The 20276-nt window shown below is 43.0% G+C and overlaps 1 protein-coding gene across 1 annotated transcript in view; it reads right to left on the bottom strand.

The window, feature by feature from the left end:
• Window positions 1-19552, bottom strand: part of LOC122556571 (organic cation/carnitine transporter 2-like) — a 119454-nt gene extending 99902 nt beyond the window's left edge. Inside the window, exon 1 of the mRNA XM_043703391.2 lies at window positions 18748-19552. Within this exon, the coding sequence (XP_043559326.2) occupies window positions 18748-19137 (390 nt within the window). The 5' untranslated portion in view covers window positions 19138-19552. The remainder of the gene's footprint in view (window positions 1-18747) is intronic.
• Between the last annotated feature and the right edge of the window lie 724 nt (window positions 19553-20276).

The following is a 20276-nucleotide window of genomic DNA, read 5'->3' as shown; positions in this document are numbered from 1 at the left end:
AGTAAGAGGCCCCACAATCCCTTCTCTAGCTTCCCACAGAGTTCTAGGGTACACTTGATCAGGTCCTGGGGATTTATCCACTTTTATGCATTTCAAGACATTCAGCATGTGCTCCTCTGTAATCTGGACATTTTGCACGATGTCACCATCTATTTCCCTACATTCTATATCTTACATCTCCTTTTCCACAGTAAATACTGATGCAAAATACTCATTTATTATCTCCCCCATTTTCTGCGACTCCACACAAAGGCTGCCTGGCTGATCTTTGAAGGGCCCAATTCTCTCCCTCGTTACCCTTTTGTCCTTAATGTATTTGTAAAAACTCTTTGGATTCTCCTTAACTCCATTTGCCGAAGCTATCTCATATCCTCTTTTTGCCCTCCTGATTTGTCTCTTAAGTGTACTCCTACTACCTTTATACTCTTCTAAGGATTAACTTGATCTATCCTGTCATATACTTCCTTCTTTTTCTTAACTAAACCCTCAGTTTCTTTAGTCATCGAGCATTCCCTATACCTGCCAGGCTTTCCTTTCACCCTAACAGGAATACACTTTCTCTGGATTCTCATTATCTCATTTCTGAAGACTTCCCACTTTCTGGCCGTCCCTTTACCTGTGAACATCTGTGCTCAATCAGCTTTCGAAAGTTCTTGCCTAATACCATCAAAATTGGCCTTTCTCCAATTTAGAATTTCAAATTTTAGATCTGCTCTATCCTTTTCCATCACTATTTTAGAACTAATAGAATTATGGTCATTGGCCCCAAAATGCTCTCTCACTGACACCTCAGTCACTTGCCTTGCCTTATTTCCCAAGAGTAGGTTAAGTTTTGCACTCTCATTGGGACATCCACATACTGAATCAGAAAATTGTCTTGTACACACTTCACAAATTCCTCTCCATCTAAACCCTTAACACCATGGCAGTCCCAGACTATGTTTGGAAAGTTAAAATCCCCTCCCATAACCACCCTATTATTCTTACAGATAACCGAGATCTCCTTACAAATCGGTTTCTCAATTTTCCTCTGACTATTAGGGGGTCTATAATACAATCCCAATAAGGTGATCATCCCTTTCTTATTTCTCAGTTCCATCCAAATAACTTCCCTGGATGTATTCCCAGGAATATCCTCCCTCAGCACAGCTGTAATGCTATTCCTTATCAAAAACGCCACTCCACCTCCTCTCTTGCCTCCCTTTCTCTCCTTACTGTGGCAGTTGTATCCTGGCACATTACGTTGTCAGTTCTGTCCATTCCCTGAGTTAGGTTTCTGTAGTCGCTATGATATCCCAGTCCCATGTTCCTAACTGTGCCCTGAGTTCATCTGTTAGACCTCTTGCATTGAAATAAATGTAGTTTAATTTATCAGTCCTACCTTGTTCTCTGCTTTGTCCCTGCCTGCCCTGACAGTTTGACTTGCCTTTATTCTCAACTGTTCCAGTCTCAGATTGAAATCTTTTCTCACTCTCTCCCTGGGATCCCCCCCACCCCCCCCACCTTACTAGCTTAAGTCCTCCTGATCAGCTCTAGCAAACCTCCTTGCCAGTATATTAGTCTCCTTCCAATTCAGGTGCAATCCATCCTTCTTGTACAGGCCTCTTCTATCCCAAAATAGCTTCCAATGATCCAAAAATGTGAATCCTTATCCCGTACACCAGCTCCACAGTTGTGTGAAAGGAAGAGAAAATAAAAAAAAAGCTACTAAAAAATGACTGCACCTTTAAGAACTGCTTTTGATGCAGAGTACAGATCCAAAGGACAGCTGCGACAGTGGCACTGAATTAAGTGGACAGCAGCTTAGAACTAGAAAAGCTATATAAACAGAAACAATGTGCTGTGGTCTGGTGTGCATGAAAACTGTCCAAATGTGCCCCAACAATTTGTACTGAAGGCAATGAAAATCAATGTGAAACAAATTTGAAACAATAATGCATTTGATCCTTCTTTAGCTTGTAGTGCACACTGTTGCAAATACTCTAGTAAGATTGTAACCGTAGTAAATACAAGGAATGGTAATGCTTCTGAACAATCAATCCAGCTGAAAAAAAGAGTATGTGCCATGGAATTATTTATCTCATTGAAATGTGCTGCATTACTGAAAAGGCTGGGAACCATTGACCTGGAGGAGTAATCAAGACATGGACCCTGAGACAAGCAGTCATTATCACTTACAAGAGCAGACGAGGGCTGGATCCTGACAGTCAGTGAGAGGCTAAGCCAGATTTAGAACTGCTTGGTGAGACATTTTACTTTCTGCTTTCTCATCTCCAGTTTAAAGTAAATAGTATGCAAGTAGGCTTAACACATGGCAGAATAGCTCAGCTGCTTTGACAGCTCAATGCGCATTATTTTGGGAGTCATGGAAACTTGTATGGCCTAGGCAATCACATGAAAGTTAAATGCCTCCCTAGGAAACAGTCAGCTCTGGATTTTGGTGCTTGAGTGGCAGTTGGTATTACTGTGGTGAATCAAAGAAGCTGAGAGCTATGTCCATGGCATGCTTAGCAAAACGGTTATACTACTGGCTGGCAGAACGAGAGTAAGTGACCAATAAGCAATTCTGGGATTCTGAGATGGGGAATTGGTTGGGAGGCGGGGAAGAGGTGCTGGTGTACAAAGGGGAAAGGTTACATCTTAGCAGAACTGGAGCAAGTTTCTTCATACTGTTGGGGAAGGTTTGATGTATGTTATCAGGGGGATTGGGGTGACTTAAGAGGAAATTCAGATAGAATCAAAACAAAGCTGGTTCTGGAAAGTGGAAAGACAATAAAACTCGAGAGCAGCAGAAACAAATCCTAGAATCAACTAGAGTCAATTTATTGAATACCGTTAAAAAGACAGAATTAAAAGCACTTGATCCAAACGTACAATAAAGTAGCTGAATTGACGGCACAGTAAAAGTAAAAGGGACGATTTAATCGCCATATCAGAATCATCACTTCAGGATAATCAAAACTGGAAACTGAATATTAAAAGTTATTCATCATTTAGGAAGGATTAGCAATAAGGAAAATGAGGTGGTACTGTGCTGACAATAAGGGCCAGAATCAGTGTATTGCCGAGAGCAGATCTCTGATGAAATAACAGGATTCAGGATCATTTTAGGTGGAGCTAAGAAATAGCGAGTATCAGCAAACATTGGTTGGAGGTATTGATGTCCAAAGGGACCTTGGAATTGAGTACAGTAATAAAGAATTCTCGGTCTAGAATGCAGGTCAGAATGCACTGTATGCAATTCTGGCCCCCTTGCCAAAGGAAGGATATCCTTGTCATTAAAGGTATGCAGTAGAGGTTCATCAGATTTAATGCCAGAGGTAATGTAGAAAGGATGTTTCCCCTGCTGTGTGATCTAATATCAGAATAAAAACAGACGGAGGAACTGAGGAGCAAAATGTTGGGCAAATGCAGGTCAGCACTGACAATGTAGGATGTAGTTTGGGATTGCTCCTCAGGAATGTGGTAAATTTATATATTTTGGTTTCTTAAATTTGGCCGTTACATGCCCTCTACACTCCGTTTGGCTATTTTTTCTAAACATGACCCATTTTTACCTGCATCCTTTCAAATGGCGACTTACAGAGTCATAGGGATCACATCCAAATCATTTATATAAATGACAAAAAGTAGACTGACATAGAAAAGTACAGCGCAGAACAGGCCCTTTGGCCCACGATGTTGTGCCGAGATTTAATCCTAATGTAAAATATAGTAACTTAACCTATGCACCCCTCAACTCACTGCTATCCATGTGCATGTCCAGCAGTCGCTTAAATGTCCCCAATGACTCTGCTCCCACTACCACAGCTGACAACGCATTCCCTGCGTTCACAACTCTCTGCGTAAATAACCTACCTCTGACGTCTCCTTTATACCTTCCTCCTAATATCTTCAAACTATGACTTCTTGTACTAGTTAAGCCTGCCCTGGGGAAAAGTCTCTGGCTATTGACTCTATCTATTCCTCTCATTATTTTGTACACGTCGATTAGGTCTCCTCTCTTCCTCCTTCTCTCCAGAGAGAAAAGTCTGAGTTTATTCAACCTTTCTTCATAAGGCAAGCCCTCCAGACCAGGCAGCATCCTGGTAAACCTTCTTTGCACCCTCTCCAAAGCTTCTGTATCTTTCCTATAGTAGGGCGACCAGAACTGTACACAATATTACAAGTGTGGTCTCACCAGGGACTTGTAGAGCTGCAGCAAAACCTCGCGGCTCTTAAACTCGATCCCCCTGTTAATGAAAGCCAAAACACCATATGTTTTCTGAACAACCCTATCTACTTGGGTGGTAACTTTCAGGGATCTATGTACTTGCACACTCAGATCCCTCTGTTCCTACACACTGCCAAGAAACCTGTCTTTAATCCTTCTTGAACAAAAACTGAGTTCGTTAAGTCCAGTCATGCTAGGTTGTGCCATTCGCCTGAGTCTAAGTCTCTGGAGAAGCCACATACTAATGAAGCCATGCTATGTAGCATTAAGAACATGATGGACAATATGAGGGTTGAACTCATTACCGAGTTTGAATGTATAATTTCAGAGATGGTTAAAAAGGAGGTAACAACTGCTCTGAAGCTGTCGGAGGAAAACGTTTCTTCACAATATGGAACTATTTTGGACCTGGAACATTTGGCTAATGAATATGATAACCAGATAGCAAGCCTCCAAGCAAATGTTAGTGTGTTATCTGCTACGGTTGAGTCTTTGACCAAGAAATGTGAAGATTTGGAGGCCCGCTCCAGGTCAAATAATATTTGACTTTTGGGTTTAACTGAGGGTTTGGAGGGTCCTTGCCCCACAGAATTTATGGCCCAACTTTTACAGGACTTGCTCAGACTTGAGGCTAAATCCGTGTTGGTCAGGGGTTGTCACATGCTGCATGCTAAACTGAATGAGGGCGAGTTATCTCACCTGATGGTCATCAGGGTGAACCAGTTTCAAATGACAAATCACATTCTATGCTGTGTTGGAGATGCTTCTCCCATTGTATATAATGGAAAGAGTGTACACATTCTTCTGGATTTCACCCTGACTGTGGCTAAGAAGTGTACAGCTTTTGCCAAGGTAAAGAAGGAGCTACATTCATGTCCTAATGTGGCATTTGTTATCCAGCAATATTACATATCATCTTATCGAGCAGTTTAACTTATAGGCTTGGTGACGTGTGTCGGGCTATGGACTTTGTGAATAAAAACCTTAAAAAGATCATGGTTCCAGAGCTGGGTTGATGGTTGGGCCTAACTCAGTTGATTAGATATTAGCTTTATGCTACCACAGACCACATTTCCCACTGTGGAAATGAAGATGGACGGTATGCTGTATTACAGACTTGGATTTGATATTCTTCTTATATTTGACTTCATTCACCAAGAAGTACATATTTTCTTACTCAAGACTTTATTCATACCAAAGAATTTAGAATTTAATTGTTTAACTATATATAGTATATGTTTTTATAACATTTACATTTTTACTAATTTTTGGTTGATAGTTTTTGCACAGTTAACTTTTACATTCCCCGAGGTCACCGTGTAGTTTGCTTGAGCTACAAAAGACAAGTTTTTTTTTATTGAATGGAAAAAGTGCATCTAAAAGCTGCTTCTGCTGGAGGGGGAGGAGTTCGTGGGCAGGTATTCCATTTGGGAGGATACTGCTATGGGGGGTGGTGGAGTTTGTTTTCTTCTGATGGGCATAGGGGTGGGGGGGTGGCACATACCTCACTTTTACAAGGTTTACATTTGTTTATCTATTATTGCACACTTGGGATTTTACGTGTGATTATTACACATGACACAGGTTAATGCTTCACCATCTTCGGTTGGTGGGACATTAAATTTGCCAGTCTGAATTGCAAAGGCCTGAACAACCCAATTAAACGTAGTAAGGTTTTACATTATTTATGCCATCTTAATGCCCATATAATTTATTTACATAAACCCACTTGAAAAATATAGACAGTCCTAAGTTGAAACAAGGTTGGATTGGTCAAGTGTATTTTTCCTCCTTTTCTAGCAGACCTAAAGGAGTTGCTATTCTTTTATATAAATCTATTCCTTTCATCCAGGCTAAAACTATCCCTGACTCTACTGGCAGATTTATTATTATTACTGGGCAGACTTTTGACATTCTTGGCTAATGTTGATGCTCCCAACTGGGTTCCTTTCAATGTTACCGGATTTATCTTCATACCAGTTAATCTTGGGAGGAGATTTTAACTGTTGATTGAATCCTCACTTCGACCGTTCTTCCTCTGTTCCAAGTGCCCAGTCCAAATGTGCTAAAATAATTACAACTTTTATGGAGGAGTTTAACATTGTTTATCCCTGGCGGTCCTTCAAGCCCTCTAAAAAAGAAGTCTTTTTTCACATGTCCACCACACTTTTACATGTATTGATTTCGTTTTGGTGGATGACAGACTGCTCACATCCATTTCTGGTTGCAAATATGATGCAATTGTTTTATCAGACCATGCATCTGTTACAATGAATGTTCGCTTTCAGAACTTTCTTAATACATGCCCACCTTGTAGTCTCAGTACATGCTTACTCTGAAAGGAAGATTTTATTAATTTTGTCTCTCAGCAGGTAGATTTTTTAAAAAAAAATAACATTGCAGCTTCCTTGCTGTGGGAAGCCCTGAAGGCGTTCATCAGGAGTGAAATAATTTCTTACGCAGCACATAAGAATAGACTCAGGAGAGAGAAACTGGCCTGGTCAGTATGACGTCTGTCTCAGTTAGACTCTCTTTATGCAATCTCTAAGTCTTCAGAAGTAAATAAAGAATGCATATCCCTTCAGGCCAAGTATGATGTTGTAATGTCACAATACACCACCGAGCTCTTACTTCACTCTCGGTCTAAATTTTATGAACAAGGAGACGGGACTATTGAATTGTTGGCACATCAGTTGCACCAAATGTCCTCATCTCAATTAATCCCACAAATTAAGGCTAGTTCCGGAGTCATATCAGACCCATTAGAAATCAACAAGACTTTTAAGGAATTTTACATTTCACTTTATTCATCCGAATGTTCTTCCGCTACAGCAGATTTTGATACGGTTTTTGATAAGATTAGTGTTCCTCTATTGATCAAGATTTGGCAAAGGAATTTGAACAACCAATCACAGCAATAGAACTTGAGGCTGCAGCTAGACCACTACAAAGTGGTAAAAGTCCTGGAGCTGATGGTTTTCTAGCCGAGTTTTACAAAACATTTTGGAAAAAGCTGGCTCCGCTTTTGGTAAATGCATTTGTTGAAGCGTTTAATTCTGGCTCTGTTCCTCAATCTTTAATTCAGGCATCAATTTCTTTGCTTTTAAAGAAAGGCAAAGATGCCTTACTGTGTGGTTCATACCATTCTATAAGTCTGCTAAATGTTGACTTTAAATTATTGTCAAAGCTATTGGTCCGACGTTTGGAAACCATCCTTCCATCTATCATATCCTTGGATCAAACTGGATTTATTCGCAATAGGCACTCCGTTTTAATCTTAGGTGGGTATTTAACATTGTTTACAATTCTCCCCATCCACTCTCCCTGAGGCTTTGATATCTTTCGATGCTGAAAAAGCCTTTGATAGAGTGGAATGGAATTATCTTTTTTTTATGTTGGAGAAATTTGGCTTTGGGGAAAAGTTTATTTCTTGGATCAAACTACTCTATGCATCATACAGGCTTCTGTTAAGACCCATAACATGAATTCTGATTATTTCCACCTTTATTGTTCCACTTGACAAGGTTGTTCTTTGGGTCCATTGCTGTTTGCCATTGTATTGAACCTCTGTCTATTGCTCCACAGACTCATCCTGATTTCTCTGGATTTACTAGAAATTGTATGGAATTGAAGGTTACCCTCTATGCAGATGACCTTTTGCTATTTGTCTTGAACTTGTCTCTCTCCATTCCCATTGTACTTTTAATTTTAGAATCTTTCAGTAAGATTTCTGGGTATAAATTGAATTTTAGCAAAACTGACATATTTATTATCAGTATGCCTGCCAGGGAATACCCACTAGATAATTTACCATTTAAACTTGCCATCTCTGCTTTTGTTTATCTTTATGTACATGTGGCAAATATACTTGGCAAGTTGTACAGTAAAAATTTTGAACCATTACTGGTACAAATTAAATGAGACTTTGCAGGATGGTCTCTCCTTAATTTGTCTGTTGCTGCAAGAATTCAATTAAAATGTATATTTTTCCATGATTTTCTTACATATTTCAATGCATACCAATTTTTCTCCCTCTTTCCTTTTTCCATAAAGTAGATATTCCAAATAAATTCAAGAATGAGACTAAGAAAATTCCTGGGTTACGAAAACAATTGTTACAGAGGCTAAAGGTACTGGGTGGAATGGCACTGCCGAATATTTTGTTTTATTAATGGGCAGCAAACATTAGACATTTGAACTATTGGGTCCAGTATGAGAGCCTTGGTGCTCTCCTAATTTGATTGACTATTGAAGCAAATTCCACCCATCTGGTAATATTTAAGACTTTTTTGCATTCACCTCTCATTTCTTCAACCTCTATTTATACAAAAAATGTAATTGTTTTATCTTGTCTTAAAATTTGGTTTCAATTTGGCTTTCAGTCATTTTCTACTAAGGCACTGTTGGCGGCAAATCTTATTTCTCCCCCATCTTTAGAGGACAGTGCCTTTTCTGGTTGGGCTAAGTTAGGAATAAAAACTGTGAAAGATTTATATGTTGATGGTGTTTTCACATCTTTTCAACAATTAGGTGATAAGTTTTCACTTCCTAAAACCCACTTCTTTAGATACCTCCAAGTTCGCAGTATTGTCTGTAGTTCATTTAGGTTGTCTCCACCCTTCCAAATGATTCTGATTTTGACATCTTTCTAGAACCTCTTTCTTCATTAAAGAGGGTTATTTCGGCTATTTATTCAAACATTCATAAAATACGCTCAGATTCTCTTGGTTCTATTAAAGCTATCTGGGAGGCAGATCTGGAAGAGGTAGTTCTGGGTATTGTGTGGGATGAGATTTTGCAAAGGATGCACAGATCTTCTATTTGTGCAAAACATTGTTGTATTTAGCGCACAATTCTACATCACGCTCACGACACCAAAGCTCGACTTGCAGAAATATTTGAGGAGGTATATCCATCCTATGATCGGTGCCAACAAACCCCAGCAAATTATATGCACATATTCTAGCTTGGCCCTTCTTTAAGTAGATATTGGACTGATATCTTTTACACCTTAACGAAGATATCTGGTGAATATCTTACTTCTAATACTATTGCTGATTCGTTTGGGGTGTCACCCTCTTAACCTAATCTTTTTTTCTCTAAAAAATGAAATGATAGCATTCACTAGCCTATTGGTCAGAAGATTGATATTGTTCAAATGGAAATCCCTAAATTCCGCCTACTCATACATACTGGGTTAGAAATGTGCTATCCTTTCTTAAATTAGAAAGGATTAAATTATCCTTATCTGGCACCTCTGACAAATTTCCAATAATGTGGAACCCTTTTCTTTCATACGTTAAGGGTGTTGTCTTTTTAACTGTTCTAGACTGAGGTATCTTCTGTTATGGCGATATATTTCTTTCTTTTTGTTTTGCTAATGCAGTTATCTTCCTGCTGGTCTATTTTATTATGGTTCTGTTAATGCTGAAATTTGTCATTTTTGCTTTTTGTATTTTGTGGGAGGTATGTGGGGAGGGTGGTAGGGGTTTTGTTTACAGTTGTTTGTTATTTGTGATTGCACCTTGTTCTGCTGTCAGTTTTTTGGAGAAAATAAAAGTATTTTAAAAAAAGAATAAAAACCAAGCAACCTAGTACTGAAATGAGACGGACCATTTTCACACAGAAGGCAGTAAATCTTCAGAATCATCGACTTCAGACTATAGGAGTTCAGTCATTGTGTAAGTTCAAGCTGAAGACTGATAGATTTTTATGGCGGAATCTTACAGTAGCCTGGATGATGTGGACTATAGTGAAATTTGTGGCTGAACTGTGAAAAGTCCAGCAAGGCTTCGCTTGACGTTGAGAGCATATCGTGTTACCTTTATGGGGTTGCCGAGTAGCAAGTTTATGACTGGACAGTAATGAATTACAAATGAAAGGGGATTGTAACATGTTAAATATCCTTTAAATGGCCCAACTAACCTCATTAATATTCAGCTTCTCATCTTAGTAAACATATCAAACAGGTTGGATGAGGGGAAATCTTGACAAGAAATCAGGGCAGGTACCTGGCAATTTCAGCTTGCTATTTTCTTTGAAGAATTTCCATGATGGACACTGGGCACCAACTTTATCAGAGCAATCTCTATGAACACCAGCTACACACACCCCACATCCAAGGACATTGCCATCCGACATTTGACAGCCTCTAAGGACCTCGAGGCACATTTCCGATCCACTTACAGGATGCTTCTGCACTTCAATACTGCATCAGCAATTATCGTTGTAATGCTGCTGCAAGAACATTGTGCGCTCAGGGGAATGGACCCCCAGCTCATGCACTCGACCATGCTGCATCTCTGTGCTCTTCGCTTGCTGTCATTGTGCTGACTGACTCTGAGCTTACTGCAATGCTAACAGCTTGTCTTTGTGCACTTCTCCTCCTCAGCCAGAGTACCAGTTTCAGATTAGTTCTGTCTTGCCCATTTCATTTAACACAGACATAAAACCAGGAAGCTTGTCATGACTGCGAATAGGCCTTGGTCTCGTCAAGGTGAATAGCTTTTGCTCAGGATGTCCTGGCACAGTAAGTCAAGGGTGGCCTCCAATACCAGTCCAGGAGTTTGGACATGATCAATCAGCTCCCTTGGGCAGTCAAAGTCAGAAGGCTGTCTGTATCGGGGTGAGATGTCAGACAGCCCACCATCTGTCTTGACTCTTTCCACTCTATAGTGGACTGCTCATCTCCTGAAAACAGTTTTAAACAGCTGAGACTGCTCTAACCTGGCTGGCATGGTCTGGTGATGTGGCCTTTCTTGCTGATCCTGGGGTAAGACGTAGTCCTGCATCAGCAACAGACATTTTAGCAGGATCTCCGTGTCCCTGCCCCGCAAAGTAGGGTGCCAATTCTCTCTTGTCTTCTCACAACACCAAGATTCGGGTACAATTCCACCTTGGGCCACTGTCTTGTGTGGTGTTTGCATATTCTCCCTGTGTCTGTGAGTTTCCTCTGGGTGCTCCAGTTTCCTCCTGCAGCCCAAAGATGTGCTGGTTTGGTGGACTGGTCCTGCTAAGTTGCCCATTGGGATCAGGGATGTGCTGGATAGGTGGATTAGCCATGGAAATTGCAGGGTTACAGGGGTAGGATGGGATGATCTTCGGAAGGTCGGTGTAGACCTGATGGGCTGAATGGTCTGCTCCCACACTGAAGGGCTTCTCTGATTCTGTGACTCTAAGACTGTGGGCGGCACGGTGGCACAGTGGTTAGCACTGCTGCCTCGCAGCGCCAGAGACCCGGGTTCAATTCCCGACTCAGGCGACTGACTGTGTGGAGTTTGCACGTTCTCCCCGTGTCTGCGTGGGTTTCCTCCGGGGGCTCCGGTTTCCTCCCACAGTCCAAAGATGTGCAAGTCAGGTGAATTGGCCATGCTAAATTGCCCGTAGTGTTAGGTAAAAGGGGTAAATGTAGGGGTATGGGTGGGTTACGCTTCGGCGGGTCGGTGTGGACTTGTTGGGCCGAAGGGCCTTTCCACACTGTAAGTAATCTAATCTAATCTAATCTAAAGACTGGGGTAAATGGCAGAAATCATGTAGGGAGCTCCAAACTAGCATTGTTTATCTGGGTACTCAATGAGATTTTAAAGATGGTGTGTGCGCAAAGGATGCTGGTTAATTCTGGAATATCCTGGAGGTGGTGAATTGTTCCAGAAAAAGGATGGAATAAGATGGAGTTAGAATTGGATGTGGGGCAGGCCACAGAAACAATTGGTTAACTTGAGCATCCAGCATTGTCTATCTTTATCTCAGATTTCCAGCCAATACAGTATTTTGCTTTTACACACTACTTTATTCTGTATGACCATTAGCAGACCATGCTATTAACTGAGAAAAAAATTTAAAAAGCATGCTTATATTTTTGTTGATGTCTTCAAAGCAGTTGACACATTTTACATTAATAGCTAATCCTATTAGAGAAATTGCATCCATTAAAAGAATAATTGCAGAAGAACATGCTGACAAATTTAACAATGAAGTTTATCTTCATATTAATGATTTGAATGTCAAGAATCATAACAACAGGTAACTGGGATAGAATTGTCAGAATTTTCGATTTATCTCTTTCGGATCTTTTATAATCAAAGGAAGATCTCAAACTAGAACAGTCTATCTAGATTATGTAAGAAACTGAGATTAAAACGTAGAAAACATGGTGCCCAGATGGACAAATTTTCTCCAGAAGACCTATTAACTTCAAAAGGTAAATATACTTCTCCTTTGTAATGTGGGTTTATGCCCATGTCTAAGTGTTTGAGTTTGGGACAGACTAGTTGAGGAGAAGGCAAGGTCAAGAACTGTCTTTAGGTTTAAGCTTCCTTAGAATAGCATTTTTTTTAACAAATTATGACTAAATACAACAAATACATGATCAGATTTATACCAGACTCTAGTCTTACGGTTACATCATGGAATGACGATTTCATAAATTCTACCTTTTCTCTCGCTTCTAACTCAGCCCACACTATGTCCTTTCTGTCCAATGAAAAGCAACTTTGTAATTATCATCGCAAGGCTGCACTAAGTCTTAAATCCTGAGATAGCAATTTTGATGAACTATTTAAAAGTCAGTGTTTAAATGCTTTGACGCTAGGAGCCATGGTCTAAGATTGTTGAATGTTTCTCCTGCAGAATGTGGGAGGTAAGGGTCACCACTAGTGTCCCTGCTGACTACATCTGCAGGAAGTGCACCCAACTCCAGCTCCTCGAAAACTGCGTTAGGGAACTGGAGCTGGAGCTGGATGAACTTTGGATCATTCGGGAGGCAGAGGGAGTTATTGAGAGGAGTTACAGGGAGGCAGTCGCTCCTAAGGTACAAGAAAAAGGTAGATGGGTTACAGTCAGGGGATGGAAAGGGAACTGGCAGGCAGTGCAGGGATCCCGTGTGGCCATTGCCCTCAACAATAAGGATACCATTTTGGATACTGTTGGGGGGAACAACTTACCAGGGGAAAGCAGTGGGGCACAGGGCTCTGGCAGAGAGTCTGTCCTTGCTGCTCAGAAGGGAAGGGGAAGAGGAGCAGAGCAGTAGTCACTGGGGCCTCCATAGTTAGGGGGACAGATAGGAGGTTCTATGGGGACAAGAGAGACTCATGGTTGGTGTGTTGCCTCCCAGGTGCCAGGGTTCGTGATGTCTCTGATTGTATTTTTGGGATCCTTAAGGGGGAAGGGGAGCAGCCCCAAGTCGTGGTCCACATAGGTTGGGAAGAGAGATGGGGATTTAAGGCAGAAATTCAGGGAGCTCAGATAGAAGCTTAGAGCTAAGACGAACAGAGTTGTTGTCTCTGGTTTGTTGCCCGTGCCACGTGCTAGTGAGGCAAGGAATAGGGAGAGAGAGGAGTTGAACACGTGGCTACAGGATGGTGCAGGAGGGTGGGTTTTGGATTCTTGGCTAATTAGGACTTTTTCTGTGATGGTCTGACCTCTACAAGCAGGATGGTCTTCATCTGAACCAGAGGGGTACCAATATCCTGGGGGGGGAATTCGCTAAGGCTATTGAGGTGGGTTTAAACTAATCCAGCAGGGGGGGTGGGAACCAAAATTGTAGTTCAAGTATAGAAAAGGTTTGAGAGTAGGGAGGTCCGAAATCAAATTCTGGATTTGTGGTGCTGGAAGAGCACAGCAGTTCAGGTAGCATCCAAGGAGCTTCGAAATTGATGTTTTGGGCAAAAGCCCTTCATCAGGAATAAAGGCAGTGAGCCTGGAGCGTGGGGAGATAAGCTAGAGGAGGGTGGGGGTGGGGAGAAAGTAGCATAGAGTACAATGGGTGAGTGGGGGAGGGGATGAAGGTGATAGGTCAGGGAGGAGAGGGTGGAGTGGATAGGTGGAAAAGGAGATAGGCAGGTAGGACAAGTCCGGACAAGTCATGGGAACAGTGCTGAGCTGGAAGTTTAGAACTAGGGTGAGGTGGGGGAAGGGGAAATGAGGAAACTGTTGAAGTCCACATTGATGCCCTGGGGTTGAAGTGTTCCGAGGCGGAAGATGAGGCGTTCTTCCTCCAGGCGTCTGGTGGTGAGGGAGTGGTGGTAAAGGAGGCCCAGGACCTCCATGTCCTCGGCAGAGTGGGAGGAGGAGTTGAAATGTTGGGCCATGGGGCGGTGTGGTTGATTGGTGCGGGTGTCTCGGAGATGTTCCCTAAAGCGCTCTGCTAGGAGGCGCCCAGTCTCCCCAATGTAGAGGAGACCGCATCGGGAGCAACGGATACAATAAATGATATTAGTGGATGTGCAGGTAAAATGTTGATGGATGTGGAAGGCTCCTTTAGGTGAGGGAGGTGAGGGAGGAGGTGTGGGCACAGGTTTTACAGTTCCTGCAGTGGCAGGGGCAAGTGCCAGGATGGGAAGGTGGGTCGTAGGGAGGCGTGGAACTGACGAGGTAGTCACGGAGGGAACGGTTTGCAGCTTGTCAACTTGGGTTTCTTCCACGTATTGCGGTTTTCTCACAGTCTACAGATGTGCAGGTTAGGTGAATCGGCCATGGTAAAATTGCCCATATTGCTTAGGGGTGTGTTGGTTGGGTGCATTAGTTAGTGGTGAATATAGAGCAATAGGGTGGGTTAATGTGGACTTGTAATGCCAAATGGCTGGTTTCCACACCATAGGGATTCTATGATTCTGATTCTTTAGTAAGATACTTCATTAGTATTAGGATTGAAAATACCTTTTCAAGTTATACTCAGGATTTTTAGGTTTGATTTTGTTCTGCTTTACATGCATAATTTTCCACATTTCCCTGTACACCTCCATCCCCCATCACGAAGGACTTAAAGCCCTCCGCTTCCTCCTTTTCCGCCGTACCAACCAGTACCCTTCTACTGACACCCTCCTTCGACTGTCTGAACTGGTCCTCACCCTGAACAACTTCTCTTTCCAATCCTCCCACTTCCTCCAAACCAAAGGAGTAGCCATGGGCACCCACATGGGCCCCAGCTATGCCTGCCTCTTCGTAGGATATGTGGAACAGTCCATCTTCCGCAGCTACACTGACACCACCCCATACCTTTTCCTCTGCTACATTGATGACTGTATCGGCGCTGCCTCGTGCTCCCACGAGGAGGTTGAACAGTTCATCCACTTTACCAACACCTTCCACCCCTACCTCAAATTCACCTGGACCATCTCAGACTCCTCCCTCCCCTTCCTAGACCTTTCCATTTCTATCTCGGGTGACCGAATCGACACGGACATCTACTATAAACCGACCGACTCCCACAGCTACCTAGACTACATCTCCTCCCACCCTGCCCCCTGTAAAAACGCCATCCCATATTCCCAATTCCTTCGTCTCCGCCGCATCTGCTCCCAGGAGGACCAGTTCCAAAACCATACAACCCAGATGGCCTCCTTCTTCAAGGACCGCAATTTCCCGCCAGACGTAGTCGACGATGCCCTCCACCGCATCTCTTCCACTTCCCGCTCCTCCGCCTTTGAGCCCCGCCCCTCCAACCGCCACCAGGACAGAACCCCACTGGTCCTCATCTACCATCTCACCAACCTCCATGTACAACGTATCATCCGCCGTCATTTCCGCCACTTCCAAACGGACCCCACCATCAGGGATAAATTTCCCTCCCCTCCCCTATCAGCGTTCCGAAAAGACCACTCCCTCTGTGACTCCCTCGTCAGGTCCACACCCCCCACCAACCGAACCTCCACTCCCGGCACCTTCCCCTGCAACCGCAAGAAATGCAAAACTTGCGCCCACACCTCCCCCCTTACTTCCCTCCAAGGCCCCAAGGGACACTTCCATATCCGCCACAAATTCACCTGCACCTCCACACACACCATCTATTGCATCCGCTGCACCCGATGTGGCCTCCTCTATATTGGGGAGACAGGCCGCCTACTTGCGGAACGTTTCAGAGAACACCTCTGGGACACCCGGACCAATCAACCCAACCACCCCATAGCCCAACACTTTAACTCCCCCTCCCACGCCACCAAGGACGTGCAGGTCCTTGGACTCCTCCATCACCAGACCATGGCAACACGACGGTTGGAGGAAGAGCGCCTCATCTTTTGCCTGGGAACCCTCCAACCACAAGGAATGAACTCGGATTTCTCCAGTTTCCCCATTTTCCCTCCCCCCCCACTTTGTCTCAGTCAAATCCCTCGAACTCAGCACCGCCTTCCTAACCTGCAATCATCTTCCTGACCTCTCCGCCCCCACCCCACTCCGGCCTATCACCCTCACCTTGACCTCTCTCCACCTATCGCATTTCCAAAGCCCCTCCCCCAAGTCCCTCCTCCCTACCTTTTCTCTTAGCCTGCTGGACACACTTGCCTCATTCCTGAAGAAGGGCTTAAGCCCGAAACGTCGATTCTCCTGTTCCTTGGATGCTGCCTGACCTGCTGCGCTTTTCCAGCAACACATTTTCAGCTCTAACTTTCCACATTGTCTAGTAGATGCCAGTGTTGTAACCCATACTAGAAGAGCTTAGATACGGGATCGGCAAGTTCTGGAACACATGTTTTCAGTACAATTGCCAGAATGTTGTCCGGCCTATTGCTTTTGCAGGACCCAGTGCCTCCATTTGATTGGATTTGATTTAAGTACAGGCACATATACCATATATACTCAAGTAATAGTCAAATGTTTTCATTACTTTTAAGTTTAAATTTATGGGGTCAACCATTACATGGATATTACTTTTGAGGGGCTGAAATTCATGCCTGTCAAAATTCATACAATATCATTAGCAGAAGCCCAACTGATTTCTAAAGGAATAAAGAAGTTAAAACCAAAGAATGAAAACCCGGCGTGGCACCCACCAGGCAGCGGATTGGAAGACTGGGAGTGGAGTGGAACAACTGGCAGACTGGAAAACTGGAGTGGGACTTTTATATATGGAAAATTCCAAGTTATTTGGTCAAAATTTGAGGGTTGACCTTTACGTGGGTTTGACTATTGCTCGGGTATGTATGGTACCTAAGTACAGTGAAAGGTTTTGTTTTGTACAGGCATATCATAGCAAACAAGGGCATACAGATCATAGGGTGCTTAGACAGAGTGAGGCACACAAGGTTACAACTGAACAGAAGGTGTACAAAGCAAGATCAGCTTTCCCAAGGTCAACATTATTTGAAGTTAGAGAGGTCCATTCATCAATCTAATAGCAGGGAAGAAGCTGTTCTTGAATCTGCTGGCATGTGTGTTTAAACTTCTGTAATTTCTGCCTGATGGAAGAAACTGGAAAAAAGTATAACTGAGGTGGGAGGGGTTTTTGATGATGTAGGCAGCCTTTCCATAACAATGCTAAGTGTAAATGCATCATTTCTTGATATCATGCGAAGTGAATTAAATTGTTTGAAGACTGGTATCTGTAATGCTGGGGACCACAGGAGGAGGCTAAGATGAATCATCCACTCGGCACGTCTGGCTGAAGATTGATGCAAATCTTTCAGCCTCTTCTTGGGTTCTTCTGTCATTAAGTGTAGGGATATTTTTGGAAACTTCATCGCCAGTGAGTTATTTAATGATCCACTATCTTTCATGAGTACTGAGAGCGCATAGATCTGATCCAGTGGCTTTGGGATCACTTAGCCTCTGTCTATCATTTGCTGTTTATCCTTTTTCACATTAAACTGTTTGGTAGATTCACCATTTTCAGGTATGCCTGGTTCTACTCCTGGTATGGCCTCCTGCACTCTCCGTTGAACCAGGGTTGATCTCCTGGCTTGATGGTAATGGCTGATTGGGGACTATGCAGGGCCATGAGGTTACAGATTGTGCTGGAGTACAATTCTGTAGCAGTTGATGGTCCAAAGTGCCTCGTCAATGCCCAGTCTTGAGTTGCTAGATCTGTTGAAAGCCTGTCCCATTTCGAATGCTGCCTGAACTGCTGTGCTCTTCCAGCACCACTGATCCAGAATCTGGTTTCCAGCATCTGCAGTCATTGTTTTTACTCAACTGCAAACTCAACACAAGTCACCCAAGGCTGCAATCGAACCCGTGTCCCTGGCGCTGTGAGGCAGTAGTACTAACCACTGAGCCACCCTACCACCCTATACACAGGGTTCCAGTGTCCTTTTTTGTTGAAGCTAGCTTTCCGAAAAAAAATCTATATCCAATTATCTTTTAAAACTACAATACTGGTGATCAGCTTCCTTCACAGCTTCTCCCCTAACTTATACCGTGCACAACTCTCAAACAGTTTGCTCTGAACTGACTTCTAACAGGCTGTCTCCTAAGTTTGAGGGGATGACCTTTTCTTGTAGAATATCTGATTGTGTCAAATGAATTAAGTTGGCGATGGAACATTAGATAAATTAGGAATTTGTTTTCGAACTGGAGAAAGGTTGACGCGGGTATAAAGTTAAAACCAGGTTTTCGGTGCAAATTTCCAATGTATAAAGACGGGAAAACATCAAGGTAAAACAATAAAATTAGTCTGTCCCCAAGGCCAGTCAAAATAAAGAATTATGATCTCTTGGCCATGTTTGAAAACAAAGACAGCTTCTATGGTTTTTGGAAATATTTACCTTCACAAACTCCTCCCTGTCACAATCACAAACACTGTGGTTGCTCCAGCCGCTTACCTCGCTGACGATGGTGGAGATGTACTGCTCCTTACTGTACACCCATCCATCCAAACAGGGCTCCTGTCCCACCTCAGAAATATTGACGGAATCCGGGTCAGGGAATATCTCCGAGAGGTTCTTGATCACATCCAACCGGTACCGTCTACATTTGCTGTACTGGAGTTTGTCCCTGTCTTGTTCCAGAGGGATCGTGCGGTTCATCCACGCTTCACTGAGGTTGAGGTGCCCGGGAATTAAACAGCGGTGTTCAGGAATATCCCCGACAAAAACTATGGACATTCCACCGAAGCCATTGGGAAAGACACTGAGGCTCAAAAGGAAGAAGGTGAGGATCTGGTAAGGTCCCCATTCTCCGAGAAAAGCGGTGATTTCATCGTAATCCCGCATGTTAGTGACTGTGGGAGAACGGGCAGTAACTCTCTTCTGTTAAACTGCAGCGATTTGGCCGTTGGAGGGCAGACACAAGTTTGCAGAACTGCATCATTTCAAAATCTAAATAATTCTAGATCGCTTTAAAGTTGTCCAATCTTTATCCGGCACTACCCTTGCACTCTTAAAGCCGATTCTTTTGATAACACCTACCTTCTTATTCTTTTCAATTGGAACCACAAAATGAAAATTCTGTTCACATACAGGTAACAAGACTTCGTTCCATTAAGCGTTGATAACGTCACACACATGCCTTGGATGCATCGACTCTTCTACTGCAGTGGTAAAGTCCATACCTCTGGGCTGGGACACCTGCACCAGTAGGTGGTCATAACATATCTGAACAAACTCAGGTAGAATGCCTGTCGCTTGGACCTTGGCTGCCGGAGATATGCAAACAATCCCGTTATCATAACCATCCGCTATGCTTATGAGCACATATTTATATATAAATATTTCAAATAACATTGGCACGGAGCCAAATAGGACATTTGAGAATAAATGATACAAAACTTGGTCGAACAGGTATATTTTCAGGGGGTGGAATTCCAGTGTTTTTGCCCAAGAAAGGTTGTGGATGTAAATGTACAGATAAAGAGTCTCATCGGTGGATATACTGAGGCAGGAGCTGACATGGCTAATGGATAAGGAATAGGTATTTGGTGGGAAATTCACCTCAGGATTAAATGGAATACCAAATGATCTGGCACAGTCTCAAACAGTTGTCAGGAAGAAGGAAGAGTGAATTTTCTTTAGAGAATGGATGTATGGAATCTCAGATGTCTACGACAAATGGCAACTCAAATCAACCTCACGGATGTAATGTCTTTTGTTTTTCTTGGTTAAGTGGAAACATTTCTGATACTATTTGATATTTCCGATTTTCTTCCAATTGGGATATTCAGTTTGTTTCCAGGTTTCCCTGAATTGACTGTTGAGAGCAAAGTCCTGTTTTGTAAATGTCTTCCAAATGTCTATCCAATCGTGTGTAGACTGAAACACCAGTTTATAAACATCCACCCTCCACCAGACTGAATCATACCTTCCATCAATAGTGGACCCAACATCATTTCTGCACCTCACCATACCAAGACCCG

This window comes from Chiloscyllium plagiosum, unplaced genomic scaffold, assembly GCF_037043375.1.
Source record: "Chiloscyllium plagiosum isolate Xiang-an unplaced genomic scaffold, Cpla_swu_hap1 HiC_scaffold_16, whole genome shotgun sequence".
Lineage (NCBI taxonomy): Eukaryota > Metazoa > Chordata > Chondrichthyes > Orectolobiformes > Hemiscylliidae > Chiloscyllium > Chiloscyllium plagiosum.
The sequence above is the reverse complement of the archived record's forward strand: the minus strand, read 5'-3'. Positions and strand labels throughout refer to the sequence as shown.